The 14970-nt window shown below is 48.0% G+C and overlaps 1 protein-coding gene across 3 annotated transcripts in view; it reads right to left on the bottom strand.

Moving 5' to 3' along the window:
* FLI1 (Fli-1 proto-oncogene, ETS transcription factor) overlaps nt 1-13046 on the bottom strand; it is a 94399-nt gene extending 81353 nt beyond the window's left edge. The window contains exon 1 of one of the 3 annotated variants that reach the window (XM_053270198.1): nt 12933-13046. Coding sequence is in view for 2 of the 3 variants with exons in the window: in XM_053270199.1 (XP_053126174.1) it covers nt 9821-9879 (59 nt within the window). In the remaining variant the exon portion in view is untranslated. Of the gene's footprint in view, nt 1-9820; nt 10058-12932 lie in introns of those variants that run through there. The other 2 variants (XM_053270199.1, XM_053270197.1) reach the window with 2 other exon arrangements.
* Between the last annotated feature and the right edge of the window lie 1924 nt (nt 13047-14970).

Here is a 14970-nt window from a genome sequence, read left to right as displayed (position 1 = left end):
AAAGAAGATCACCTCCAGCCAAACCTGATACCTTCCCAGCACAGGTGAATACCTGAATTACTCAGGCCTTACAGCACAGGAGCATAACACAAGAAATTATCTGATATGGAGACTAACCATTAGTCCATCTAGCTCAATATTGTCTACCCTGACTGGCAGAACCTTTCCAAGTTCTCAGACAGAAGTATTTCTCAACTCTGCCTGGAGATACTAGGGACCTTCTGTTCACAGAAAAGGTGCTGCATTTGTTCTGGTGACTTTTTATTGATTTCTACTGGTTTGATCGCTTTGTATTTTATTACTCTGCTGTATATTGTATATGATTATTTCCATTTTTGTCCTCCTGGGATTTCATTTTATGCTCTTGTAAGCCACCCCCAGATTTTACTAGCTGAAGGGTTGCATATTTAGCTAAAGGGAGGTTTTCATTTTAATCTGCTTGATGTTGTTGTAAACTGCCGAGAGATGGAAATTTAGGGCAGTCCACAAATTTGAAAACAAACAAACAAATAAATAAATAAACAGAAGTATTTAAACAACCACACACACAGAGTTTGGTAACCTCTGTTCTAAATCGTCATTCTTCTATCAGTTGGAAAATCTCCCTCTCTTCATGCTTCCTCTCACAGTTCTCTTACACTATGGAAAGTATACACAGCACTAATTCCACATTGGTTCTTCAACTGTATCTATCAGGGGCATAACTCTGATTTGGCAAAAGTGTCCTGAGATCATGGGCCATCACAGGTCACCCTGAAAAAGGGGGCCAATGAAGGCCACACCCTCGCCCCTCCTCTGCCTGCTGTCTCTACCACCACCTCCTTGCTGGCTCACATGGCAGTAAGGGGCTGAATTTCCTCTCTCAAGTGAACGACAGAGGAAAGAAGCTACCCAGATTCCTACTATGTTTCAAGCAGGTCTGGAAATGGTAGGCAAGCACGCACCTTAACGCCGACCACGCAGTGCATTATTTATTGAACCCAGAGCCCTTCTGACCTTGCTACGCCAGATGTATCCATCATAGAAGAAGTTTGCCTATCTTTGACATCGAGGAAGTCATCAAAGCAAAGTGCGAGACCTAAATCTAGTAAGAATCTGTATACAGTGCTTTGCAGCAACAAGTTCCAAAGCGGTTTTACATAGCAAAAGAAAAGAGAAGACGGTACCAAACGAGAAAGGGAAGTTCTTCTTGAAAGGCAGACTTTCACTTTATGCATCAATGGGACTAAATGTGGTTTTATATCACTCATCAGTGCTTAAGGCAGGGGTTCTCACACTTGTGCCCCAAGACGTTCTTGGACTACAACTCCCATAATCCTTTGGCCAGTGTCTTCAAGGATGATGGGAGCTGTAGTCCCACAACATGTGGGGACCCAAGTTTGAACCCCCTTCCTTAAAGAAACATCTGCTCAGCAGCATGATGCAGGACCGGCTTAAGGCAGTGGCAAAAGTGGCCCTGGCCAAGGGCGCCAAGTGTTAATAGGTACCGAAAGGAGCCACGGCATGCCCACAGCCAGGGGGCCCCCTTGCCCCCTTTCACACCAAGCTGGTGGGTTCGCCAGCTGGGAGTGTGCCCCCTCTTCTCCCCAGCCAGCATTTCAATGAAATGCTGACTGGGAGGGATGGGAGAGTGGCCCAACTCCCTGTGTCTGATGCCAATTGTGGGGGTGGAGCAATACCAGGGACGTGGCTCACCATCCCCAGAGCTCTTCCCAGTCAGTGGTTTGTGGAAGCTCCTTTCCCTCCCTCCCTCCTCAGAAAGCAGAGAAAGCATCTCACAGTCAATGACTACTAGGGTGCTGGGGACTATTCTGGCCAAGGGTGCCACAACCCCTTGAGCCGGCACTGGCATGATGGCCACACAGCAGTGCCCAAGCCAATGGATGGTCGACTATGGGCAGTTGCGTCCAGCTGAGTTTTTTCCGGTTCCTTTCTGAGGTGGAGGGTGTAGATTCCAAAAATGGCAGCCCGGGGGCTGAATCTGAGCCTTTGCAGAATGGCACTTGCCTTCTGAACTTCTAACCCAGAGGTAAAAGAAGAATTTGCAGGGAGGGCGGTTTCAGTAGCCGTACTCACTGCAAGCCATGTGGCCAGCAGGAGCTGACCCCATCCTCCCCCTTCCTTTTCCAAATGGCCTGCCAGTGATTCTAGTTGCTGACTATGGCTATCAATTCTAATTTGGGTCACACAGAATGGCTCGGAATCGGATGCATCATATTCCATCACATTGCAAATATTCATTTTGTTTAACTGTTCACATGGAAAACATGGGGAGGGAGGGAAATCAAACAAATCTTGTTTTGACCAAATACCAGTTGCAATGCTAAAACTGAGCAAAGAGGCACCCTTCTAAAGTGACGATTCTCTTTATTTAGCAGGTGGAGAGCAACTGGCCCAATCCATCCCCAGCACAGCATCCCTCCAGTGGCTGTTGCTGGTGTCTATCTTATGTTTTGTTTTTAGATTGTGAGCCTTTTGGGGACAGGGCGCCATTTAATTTTATTTATTTAAGGAGAACCGTGTGCATTCCAGATTGGCAGTCATGATTGCAAAGATCATGATCATGTGGGGTCCGGGAACTGGTAAGACAACTTTTAATCTTCCCTCAGTAAAATGCTGTGGACAAAATCCTAGGTCCCTATGCAAGCTTCAGTTAGAACTATGGCATAGATCTGCAATAAATGCATTTAGGATTTAGAGTCCAAGGACTGCACAAATCCTGAGAAGTATAGGCATCCTGAAACGCTGCTCTCCACAAATGCAGGGAAATGATGCTTCAGATGTACAGGAGATTAGCTGCATGAGAAAACTGCTGTATCACGGGCCACATTTTTGACCAGAAACATATGCAGAGCAACGGTTTGAGCCAATGTGCATTAATTTTAACATGTCCAAATGGTTTCTTAAAACAGACTTCACCAACAGCAGGACATTTCCAACCGTAGACTTTGTGGGCCATGCTGAACAGCAAGAGCAAATTCTTGCCATTTACAAGCAAGAAAGAACTAGAATAGCAACTCTCCCACATTCACTGCTGCAGTGAGACGCTTGGATCCCAAACATGCAGTGCCTCAATCCAGCACCCTAGATAAAACTCCAGCCCATGTGGGCCCTCTTCACTCCTGTAAATGGACAAGGCGGTTTTAAGTGTGTATCTCTGCAGGTGCACAGATCAGCTCCTTCAGTGGCAGTGAATGGGGGAAACTGTTGCAGCTGGGCAGAAGCTCCAGGAGTGCACTGGAAGAGCTGGACTTGTGGGAGCAGACATGAATTGTCCCCTTTGCTAAGCAGGGTCCACCCTGGTTTGCATTTGGATGGGAGATGACATGTGTGAGCACTATCTGCTATAAGATGTTCCTCTTAGGGGATGGGGCTACAGCTCAGTGGTAGAGCATCTGCTTGCATGCAGAAGGTTTCCGGTCTAATCCCTGGCAGCATCTCCAGGTGGGGCTGGGAGGAACTCCTGCCTGAAACCTTGGAAAGCCACTGCCAGTCAGTGCAGACAGTACTGAGCTTGATGGACCAAAGTCTGATTCAATATGGCAGCTTCCTATGGAAGGCCCATTTGCTTTGAAAGTACAAAGATCGGTTGGCAGGGACTAGAGACAGGGCCTTTTCGGTTGTGGCCCCTCGGTTTTGGAATGCACTCCCAAAGAGCTTCGCCATGCTCCCTCACTCAGTATTTTTTAAAAAACATCTCAAAACGCACCTTTTAAAGGAGGCTTTTTAATGCTCCAATATTGTTTTGTTATATATGGCAGGTTCTTTAGCTTTTTATAATTTTCAGTTTTAATTTGAACCTAATAATTGTGGATTTTAATCTGACTTTTTTTAAAAAAAAAGTTAATTGTATTACTTTTATTGTATCTGTGTCTATCTTATTGTTGAGAGCCGCCTCGCAGTAGTGCACTGGAGGGGCGGGGTATAAATATTTTAAATAAGTACTACTACTAATAAATCTCTCTCTCTCTCTCTCTCTCTCTCTCTCTCTCTCTCTCTATATATATATATATATATGAAAGTATATCATAATGATTGCTACTACTTAAAAACAAACAAACTATACACTACCATTCCCTACACTACCAATCGAATAAATAAATATTATCCCTATCATAATAGCTATAATAATAATAAACAGCCTATATTCTGCGACGATATCTATAACAACAACAAGTACAATATTGATAATAAAATTCAGCCATCCCAGGTCCTTGGGAAGGATTCAATGTCTGGATAAAACAAACTTGTCAATAACACCTGTCTGATTGTGTAAACAAGAAATAATAATAAAGTGGTTTGCAACAACAAATTAACACAAATACAAATACAAAATAAAATAATCAATGATCACAGTGGCTAAACCAAAACAAGTAACCAGAGAGTTCACCCAAGACCAAAAGCAATCATAGAAAATCAGGTCTTCACCATACGCCTGAAAGTATACAGTGTGGGGGTTTACCCAGCCTCCCAGGGGAGGGCATTCTAAAACACTGGAGAAGTCACTGAGAAGGCCCTGATTCTTGTGAATTCCCCTGCTGAATCCCCAAAAGGCCAGGCACATATATAGCTGCTTAATTTGCACTAAAAGAAAACACACACAAAAATCAATCAACTGTACCAAGGTAACCCAAGAAAAACTGCAATTCTCAGTAGAAACTCATAAGATTGCACTACTCATTCTGCAACCTGTATCTACTTTATGCAAATGGTTGCCTAATTTATTCTTGCTGTGCTAGTTAGAGGATGAGATCTGAGGGGCAGGGAATGCAAATTCAGAACACCACCAAGTCAACCCCACAAAATAGAGTGCAATCCGGTTAGGAGAAACCCTGACCTCTGAAAATCATCATAATAAATGGCTTTTTCCATAAATGATAACTGCTGCCTCTTCTTCTCTGGAAATGCAGTTTGCTGTGGTGTCTGTGAACTGTGATAATACAAATACATTTCCACATCTGGGGCACAAATGTGGGATATCACTCTACCAAAAGGCACTTTTTTTAATTTTAAGCAAGAGAACAAGACTTGGAGGAGAGCTGGTCTTCTGGTGGCAAGCATGAATTGTCCCCTTTGCTAAGCAGGGCATGCCATGGATTGCATTTGGATGGGAGACTACATGTTTGAGCACTCTAAGATGTTCCCCTTAGGGGATGGGGCCAATCTGGGAAGAGCACCTGCCTGCTTGCATGCAGAAGGTTGCAAGTTCCCTCCCTGGCAACATCTCCAAGATCGGGCTGAGAGAGACTCCTGCCTGCAACCTTGGAGAAGCTACTGCCAGCCTGTGTAGACGATCCTGAGCTAGATGGACCAAGGGTCTAACTCAGTATATGGCAGTTTCTTATGTCAACATACTTAACACAGAAGAGCTATGCCTTTAACTCAACGGTTCTCCAACTTGGGTACCCAGATGTTGCTGTGTCAAAAATTGCCCCTAATTAGATGACTTTTCACACCTCAGTATTTAAACAAGCCACAATCTATATCAGAAAACTGCAGGGTATGCAAAGTTCCCATTTAATTGTTTTTTAAAGATGTTTTTAAATTGGTGTTTATATTTGTATTTCTGTTTTAATTGTTTTTAATGATTTCTGTTTTTTAATTGCCAGCTCGGAAGGACAGTATAAAAATCAAATAAATAAATAAATAAATAAATAAATAAATAAATAAATAATTTAGGAAATCCTTCTCCCGCTGGGTTAACAAGAAGATCCTCTTTGACAATGAATGATATAAGTACTCAAGAGAACAAGCATCTTCAAAAATACTAGTTTACTTACATAGCCTTTAGTGCTGTATATAGATATATTAACATAGATAAAGCTGCAGAGATCAACCTAGCATTGATTACAACAACTACAACTCCCATCATCCCAAGATGCAGTGGCTGAAGACCATTGTGGCTGAGAATGATGGGCGTTGTAGTGCAAGGACCTCTGGGAACCCAAGTTTGAGCATCCCTAACTTGACTGTTAAGCAATCCAGAGTAGGCTCAGTTATACTGTAAATTCCAGATCCAACCTGTGGCTGATAGAGATTCTATCCAAGAAAGGCTGGCCAATGGCCAAGCAAGACTAGATTCAGCTTGCTTCTGCTCTAGAAGACATGATGTAGACAGACAAATGCCAATCAGGCTATGTTTCAGATGCCATAAAAACAGAGCTGAAGTATACAAGCAGAGCTCTAACTTGAAAGTTGGGCCAACACAGGCAGACAGACATAGGAGTCAGACCATTGGTCTATCTAGCTCAGTATTGTCTTCACAGACTGGCAGAGGCTCCTCCAAGGTTGCCGGCAGGCATCTCTCTCAGCCCTCTCTTGGAGATGCTGCCAGGGAGGGAACTTGGAACCTTCTGCTCTTCCCAGAGCTGCGCCATCCCCTGAGGGGAATCTCTTACAGTGCTCACACATGTAGTCATAAGAACATAGGAAGTTTCCTTATACTGAGTCAGGCCACTGCTCCATCTAACTCAGGATTGTCTACACAGACTGGCAGCAGCTTCTCTAGGGTTGCAGGCAGGACAGGAGTCTCTCTCAGCCCTCTCTTGGAGATGCTGCCAGGAAAGGAACGTGGAACCTTCTGCATGCAAGTAGCCAGATGCTCTTCCCAGAGTGGCTCCATCCCCTAAAGGGAATATCTTATAGTGCTCATGTGTAGTCTCCCATCCAAATGCAAATCAGGGTGGTCCCTGCTTAGCAAAGGGGACAAGTGCTGCTTGCTACCACAAGACCAGCTCTCCTCCCACAAGCCCTGTGGGTAGCAGTTGGTTCCCTTTTCGGTGGTGCAAATGCCTCCCTCCCTGTCCTGTAGCTCTTTCCTCCTCCATCTGTTAGATTGTGGCAAACCAAAGGCACACAGAAGAACAGCCCCAGCTGCATCCAGTGCCCGTTACTGTTAGGACTTTGCGGCCAGGTGCATCAGTAGTAGCCTCCTGTCTGGTAAGAGCCTGTCATTTGCATTGCAAACTCTTAGGAACATAGGCAGCTGCCATATACGGAGTCAGACCCTTGGTCTACTTAGCTCAGGATTGTCTTCACAGACTGGCAGCAGTTTCTCCAAGGTTGCATGCAGGAGTCTCTCTCTGCCCGCTCTTGGAGATATCTTTGCCCATCGCCCAGGTCTTAGGGTTTCTTTGGGTATTTGGGACAATATTGTTTGTCTTCAAAATTTTCTCTTTCAGCCACCCCTGGCTTGGCTTGACCTCCTGGCAAAGCCCCAAAGTCTACTTTCTAAATATATACTTTTGTAGTTCCTGATTTTGCCTTACAGAGAAGTCCTAAAATCTTTCCCTGGGTAGAGTCAATAATAGGGAGGGAGCCTGTGAGGTGTAATGTTTAGAGCAAGGCTGCTCCACTTCAGCCCTTTTGCAGATGTTGGACTACAACTCCTATCACCCCTATTAGCCACCGTGGCAGGGGCTGATGGGAGTTATAGTGCAACAACAGCTGGAGGGCCAAGGTCGCCCACCCCTGGGTTAGAGTGCTGGATGAGGACAGGAAAGACTCCAGTTAAGAATCCCCATTCAGCCATGCAACTCACTGGGCAACTCTGGGCAAATCACTTCTCTCACAGGGTTGTTGTGGGGAGAGCCCACCAATACCACTCTGGGCTCCTTGGAGGAATAGCAGGATAGTAAAACTAAACTAATAAATACATTTTGTACTGCAGCATGGAGGTCTAGTAAACACCCAGACAGCTCTGCAACAAGGACATCTTCATCTGGGAGCCAGCATGGAGAGGAGAGCTGGTCTTGTGGCAGCAAGCATGACTTGTCCCCTTAGCTAAGCAGGGTCTGCCCTGGTTGCATATGAAAGGGAGACTAGAAGTGTGTGAGCACTAGGTTCCAAGTTCCCTCCCTGGCAGCATCTCCAAGATAGGGCTGAGAGAGAGACTCCTGCCTACAACCTTGGAGAAGCCGCTGCCAGTCTGTGAAGACAATACTGAGCTAGATAGGCCAATGGTGTCTGACTCAGTATATGGCAGCTCCCTATGTTCCTGTGATGTAGTGGTTAGAGAGTTGGACTAGGACCAGGGAGACTGGAGTTCCAATCCCTTTTCTGCCATGTAACTCACTGCGTGGCCATGAGGATAAACTACTATAATAAATATTTATATACTGCTTTTCAACAAGTGTTTCCAAAGTGGTTTACATAGAGAAATAAACAAAGCTGGTCATGTGCGGTTCCTTGGAAGAAGAGCGGGATACAAATGTGGAAACCGAGGAACAAATTGCTGGCTTCAAATGGCACAGCCCAGGCCAGCGCCAGGGGAGGACTCTACCACCTGAGGCTGCGCAGGGCAGGCCCGTGACTGGCTGCCTTCCTGGCTCTCTCTCCCACTTCCTTTCCTCGGGAAGAGGCCAGGGCTTGTAGGGAAAGGGGGATTGGAAGCCCACAAGGCTGTGGCCGGAGGCCAGGAGTCTGGGATGGGGAGCTGGGCCGCTCTCGGTGCTTGACAAAGCTCTAGGGCTTGCCCCACTTTCCTCCCCACCCAGCAGCAGTTGAGAGTCTGCAGCAGACCGATCCATGGCGGGAGCGAAGGCGGAGGAAGGGAAGTTGCGGACACCCCGCCCAGCCCATAAAGCTCGGGTTTGAAAAAACCCTCCCCAGCGCTGCCTGGCTTCGCGTCTCGTCGGTTTCATGCCAGGCGGCAGCAGCAGCAGCAGCAGCACAGCGGAAAACAACAAAACGCCCAGCTCGGAGGGCCGCCTCTTCGCAAAGGCAGAAGAGAGGCGCAGAGGAGCAGCTGCACACCCGGGCGGGGCAGCGGCAGCGGCAGGAGGCACACTACTCTCTCACGTGGCCCAGATCCGCACGCGTGCCGGGCAAACAGCACCCTCTAGCCCCGGCTCGCCTTTCCTGAAGGGCTGTCACTTTGGCTCGCAGCCCACCCTCCCCAAGCAGGGCGGCCAGTGACAGGGGGCGGGTTTGTGGGCGTCTGTCGGCAGAACCCGACGGGCACACCCCACCCCAAGGACTGGAGAGGAGGATCTGGCCCCCAGAGAGAGAGAGAGAGAGAGAGCGGCGGCGGCGGGGGGGGACCCACTCCCGAAAGTGGCGGAGGCTGAGAGAAGCCCCATTGCTCGGCGTCTGAACCTGCCCAAACAAGATCGCCTCACCTCACCCCTTTCCCCGCAATGAAATCCCATAAAGAGAAGAGGCGGCGCGGCCTCTCATCTTCGCCTTTCGAGCAGGCAGCCCCAAAGCAGGAAAACGGGAGGTGCTTCTCAGCGGCTCCTGAATCCCGCTCGACAGGCTGCCGCTTCCACCCCCAGACTCTGCTAAACGCCGCCCCGCCGGCGCGCGCTGCGACCCTTCCCCCAAACACCCGCGAGGAGTCCTTCAAGTGCTCAAGCCACGGGGGCTCGCAGGATGTCCCGGAGCCCGCTCTTCCCCCCCCGATCTGCCGGCAACCGGGGGGAGAGAGGGTGGGGAGAGAGGAGGGAAAGAACGCGCAATAACGCAAGAGATCCCGACCGAATCCCGACCGCAACATCAAGGGATGGAGACGGGCGGTGGGGGGAGTCGGGGCAGACGGACTGCAGGCTGCAATGTGGCCGCTAGACGCGGGGTTGCGCTCTGCCCCCCCTCCCCGCCCCCGGTGCAAGAAAGCGGCTGCACAATGCCCACCGAGGCGAGAGAGGAGAAAGAGACTGGGCTTGTGCGGGGCGATCGCTCATCTCCAAGGGACCCCATCATCTCCAGGCCTCCCCCCGCACACGCACACACATAAATGTCCCCTCCGGCGTCCTACTTTTCTCTCCCTCTGCGCCATCAACCGCAGCCCCCCTCCGCTGCCGCCCACCCAGCCGCCTCTTACCTTAATCGTCCCGTCCATTGAGAAGGAATCCCGGCCGATCGCCTCAATAGTCCACACATTGACCCGGTTTTCGCTGGCGACCGAAGGAGCCCAAAGTCCCGCTTTTCTCCCCGCCTGGCGCGTCCCGTTGGCGATTGCCCTCCTCCCCTCTCTCCCTCCCTCTCTGACTGATTTTGGGTGCTTCTCGCAGCAAAGTGAAAGAGAGACAGTTAACCGGATGAAACTTTTCCCCCCTCCCTGCTAATTTTGGGAAGTGAAGTCACTTAAGGAGGGAAACTTTGTCTGCTGGCTGGTCCCTGCCTTCTTGATCAAAAAATGATTAGATTTTTTTGGCGGTGGTGGTGGGGGGGGGAGTACATACAGGATATTTGCTCCCGTTAGATAAGAAGCAGAACAATCGCACTTGGGGATCGGGGTGGAGGGAGTGAGATGCGCGTCGGTCCTCCTGTCTAGCCTATTGGCCGGTTAGGGGGCAGGGATTCCTCAGATTGCTCTCATCAGATCTAGGCAGCAGGTTCAATGGTTAGTTTATCGGGGATTATAAAAACCTCGCGGAGTCGAAGCAAACAGACCAGGCACGCAGTCCGATCCTAAGCGCAATTACTCGGAAGGAAATCCCCTAGGGTTCAGTGGCAATTACTCTCTAGTGACTATACTTAGGGCTGCAACTTGAGTCGCTACATTTCCGTTCCCCTCCATTATTATTATTATTATTTATTTATTTATTTATTTTTTATTTTATTTTATTATTATTATTTCCGGGGCAGGCAATATTTCGAGGAAGGTGATCTAGAATTCAGTCCTGCTTTCCATATTTAAAAAAGAAAATTAAAATATGATCTTAGGCAGATAATAAAAACGATCCCTTCTTCTCCACAAGCCAGAGGAGAATTTTAATGGTAAATTGGAGGCGCTTCTTTTCCTTCTAACCTGGGGCTCTGAAAATTGTCCCAGTTCTTTCCAGTAAAGATGCAGCTAAGGTAAGGACATTAAAGTCGACTGTGTGTGTGTGCGTGCCAAAAAGAAATACTTTTCCTTTTCTTTCACGCTGTATTTTTTCAGGAGGGATTTTGTCAACTTGCTCGATGGCATTTTAAAGCACCTGTTTGCTGCTGGGTTCCCCCCCAAATGAACGTTTGCATAGGAAGTGGCTTATGTATAGAGCAATCGACCCCTCCCTTTGAAACAACAGAAAATGGGTCTATTTGGAATGCATGTAATTATCAATAGCGGTTTATCAATAATCTTGCAGGCACTATTTGATTAAACCAGCTCTGGGACACACCTAATTTCCAAAGGTGTATTTAATTTTTTTTAAAGATGCATTGATGCCCCGCGCTTCAGGGATTTGTACAACAGTCAGTCCTACTTTGCTCTATAGAAGTTAATCCCAAGTGTGCAAAATTTTTTACCCTAGTGGGTGACGCCTCTCTCCAGTTCGAAGAGTTGTGGATCTAGAGTTTTTGAACCCATCCACATCACAAGTAAGCAACTGAGGTAAAACAATACAAACACCCTACTTCTACAGTTATTGTTGTTTTAAAGGACTATCTGAAATGCCAATCCTCCTGGCTCTGGCGAATAGTTATTATGAAATAAACTCTGGCTGGCTGCTTCTTAGGTCTAAAGGCAAGTGCTAAACTTCCAGAGGTGCTATGCACTGGAGGAGGAGATTTTCCGAGTTTTATTTACTTATGCAATGTATCCCGCCCTAGCTGAAGGCTCTTTGCGGGCAGTATGTTTAGGAGCCGGTAAAAGGTACAGAACACACAAACCATTTTTTAAAAAGTGTATTCTTAATGCCATGCAGCCCCGATCCTCCGCACGTTTCCTTGGCAGCAAACCTCACGGCGCATAGGATCCAGCTTTTGAGTTGCAACTCCTGCAGTCACAGTGCATGGCTAGCAAGTAAGCCCTACTTGCTAGCACTGGGGCTTCCTCACAAGTAATGCATGCATACGATCGCTGCAATGTTTCTTGTTTTCAACTGTTTTATTCTTTGGTTTTGATGTTAATGTAAACCGCCCTGAGCCACTTCAGGAAGGGCGGTCTATAAAATTGTATGAATGAATGAACGAACTAATGAATGAATGGAAAATGAATCAATTATGTTCCATTGGGATCTGCAGCCTGATCTTACGTGTGCTCGGAAATAAATCTTACTGTGTGGAATGGAGCTTATTATCTGCGACTTTATTTTACGGGGCCTGGTTGCAAGTAAGTCGATGGGGTCTATCTCTTGCCGACAGACATGATTTCAAAGGCGTATTATTAATTGATTATTATCAATCACTATTAGCATTATTATTAATTATTCTTCCAGAAACACAATGCCCATTTCTTTCTGATCACTCACACCCTGCAAACCGCCTTCCTTTAGACAAAGCAGACCCAGAGAAGATTTCCTAGAGCAACTGTTCGGAGAACACCAAAGAGTCAACTCAACAACTGCTTCTGAAGGGGGGGGGGCGGGGTGGGGTGGGAGTGGGAGTGGGGGTGGGGGTCCCGATGCGATTTCTCCAAACTGCTCAACTCCAAGGTGAACTTTTCCTAAGGGATCAAACGCACCCTCCCCTCCCCAGACACACACCCCCCCTCCGCGACAGCAGTGCTATAGCTGCTGAGCAGTGAAAAAAGAAAGGACAGAAGAAAGGGAGGGGGCCCCTTCAAGGAGTCAAGAAACGGGGGAAAGGAAATTATTCTTTCCACGCAGCTTCTTCGCAGAGCCCCTCCAGGGATGATTATTACCTGATTCAGCGTCCAGCTTTTTCTCCCCCTCCTTTCCTCCTGGGGATTTTAGTCCGGAGGGGGGGCGGGTGAGATGGTGGGGGTGACCCAAAGGGACTGCCAGACCCCTTGCGCCTCCCTCCCTCCCCCCACCCCGCCCCAAGCTTGGATTTGTTTAGGCTGCAACTGAAGAGAGAGATGCCAGGTTGAGGGAGAGGGTCTCTTCCTTCCAGAGGAGGGTCTGCACCGCGGCGGCAAGAGAAGCCTGCTCAGCCCCCCTGGCCCCTCCCCTCTGCCCCCCCGCCTCCCCCAAATCAGCCCCCATCAGCTCAGCTACAGTCAGTCCCCGACCCCCCCGACCCGCGCGCGTTCAGACGGAGCAGACCTGGAGAGACGGGTTCGCCGCCTGCCCGCGCTTGAGGTTGTCTCTAGCCGGGGGATTGCTGCGGGGCGGGGGGGGGGATAAAGGCCGCCTTCCCCCTCCCCCTTCCCAGGCTTGTCTGCTTTACAATCCGAGCGTGGGTCTGCAGCGGTGTCCCCGGAGATCTGCACATCTGGATGCTGCTAGCGGGGTCAGGTCCCCCTCTGCCTGGGGCCACTGAGGCTGGCATTCAATTAAAAGAAATCCGAGTTAACCCTTGGCTCGCCGCCTCCTTCTCTGGAGCTTCCACTCCCCCCCCCACCCCACCCCACCGCACGCCCCCGCTTCACACATACATTCTGTCCAGCTAAACTGCGCGAACATCTGCAGCCCGATCCTATGCATGTTTACTTAGAACTACGCAGCCCGATTCCTACGCATATTTACTCAGAAGTAACATGGAATGCAGTGGGTTTCTCTGATCCTGTACATATTTACTCAGAGCTATGCGGCCCGATCCTATGCATGCTTAACTCAGAACTATACAGCCGATCCTATGCACATTTACTCAGAAGTAACATGGAATCCAGTGGGGGGGGGTGCGTACCAAGTAAGTGCGCACTGGATTCGACCTTACGACCCAATTTTTCGAAGGAAAAAGCGTCCAGATTTTAACCAGACTCAACAAATAAGTAAAATAATAAAATATTGAAAATATCATCCATCATCATCCATCATCATCATCATCATCATCAGTGCCAGGTGAGAATAGCAAGCCATCCAGGTCACTCAGGAGGTCCCTGAAAAGGCAATATTGACCTTTGGGTGACCTAGTACGTATTTGAAACCGGTTGATCGCCCTTAAAATCCGCCAGTGAATTCCAAGTTCTGAAATTGACAAAGTTTATGTAAAGAATCAGGGAAACGGGCGGCTGCGAGGGGCGGGGGGAGAAAGAGGGAGGGAAGAAAGACCAAAAATTGACAAAATGTAAGTACTTAAAAAAAATAATAACGGCCACCTCTGGGAAGGGGGCGGGGGGGAGAGAAAGAGATCCGTTTGACTCTCATTTCCAATAAATAAAGAGACAGACTGTTTATAATTACCACACTCCCTTCGCTTTCGAGGTTTTGGTTCAGGGCTTGCTCGGCATTTTATTTTAGAAACAGAAATCTGAACCAATTTCCTTTCGAAGTTAAGTTCTAATAAAACATGGATGTGGACAAGTGGGGCTTGAGGAGAGATTAGAGGGCATTTCTCCCCCACACACGCACAGCCCTCCCGCAACAGAGTGGGAATTGACATGAGGACTTCAGGGAAAACGAAGTTTGGAGCCCAGAAGCTCTCTTGGTTGTTGCAAAGGATTTCCCCATTTTTGAAACAAGAAGTCCGCACACGAGATTATGATTCCCATAAAACGAGAAAGAGGAGAAAGAGCAGGAAAGGTCTCCGGGTCTTTGCAGGACATGGTTTTTCAACATCCTCAGATGTTGTGGGTTGGGCCTTTCTGGCTGGCGTTGATGGGAGTTGTAGTCCAACATCATCTGGGGACTCAAGATTAAGAAACCCGGGTAGGTTTAGGACTTTTGGATCTGTCACACACACACACAGACACAACTATTCTTTTTGTCTTCTTCTACCACTACACGTGGCCTCTCTCTCTTTCTCTCCACACGATATACCCGTTGCAATCCTGCACACAGAACTAGATTCTGTAAATCCCATTGAAATCAATGAAACCGAAGTACCCAAACTCAGTACTGGAGCCAAAATTACTCAACCAGGTTGTTAGGGATTTGCAGGATGATCAAAGCCGTTGAGTTGTTTTGTAAGTAGGCGGTATGCTTAGCTAAGAAGGAATAGATTCAACTCTGAATTTCATTTGCCAGGGACCAGTTTCTAGCTGGACAGAAGCGATGGGAGGCAGATAGGAAAATGGTGCGATCCCTATAGAAGTAATTTCAATAATTACTTATTATTGTGTGGTTTTGTTGTTGTTAGCAACGTCATGATGCACGGACTCGACACACTTGGATTTTTTTTTTGCCTATCACAACTTCAGAA

The sequence above is a fragment of the Hemicordylus capensis genome, chromosome 8 (genome assembly GCF_027244095.1).
Source record: "Hemicordylus capensis ecotype Gifberg chromosome 8, rHemCap1.1.pri, whole genome shotgun sequence".
In the NCBI taxonomy this organism is placed as follows: Eukaryota; Metazoa; Chordata; class Lepidosauria; order Squamata; family Cordylidae; genus Hemicordylus; species Hemicordylus capensis.
This window is presented reverse-complemented; position numbering and strand designations above follow the sequence as displayed.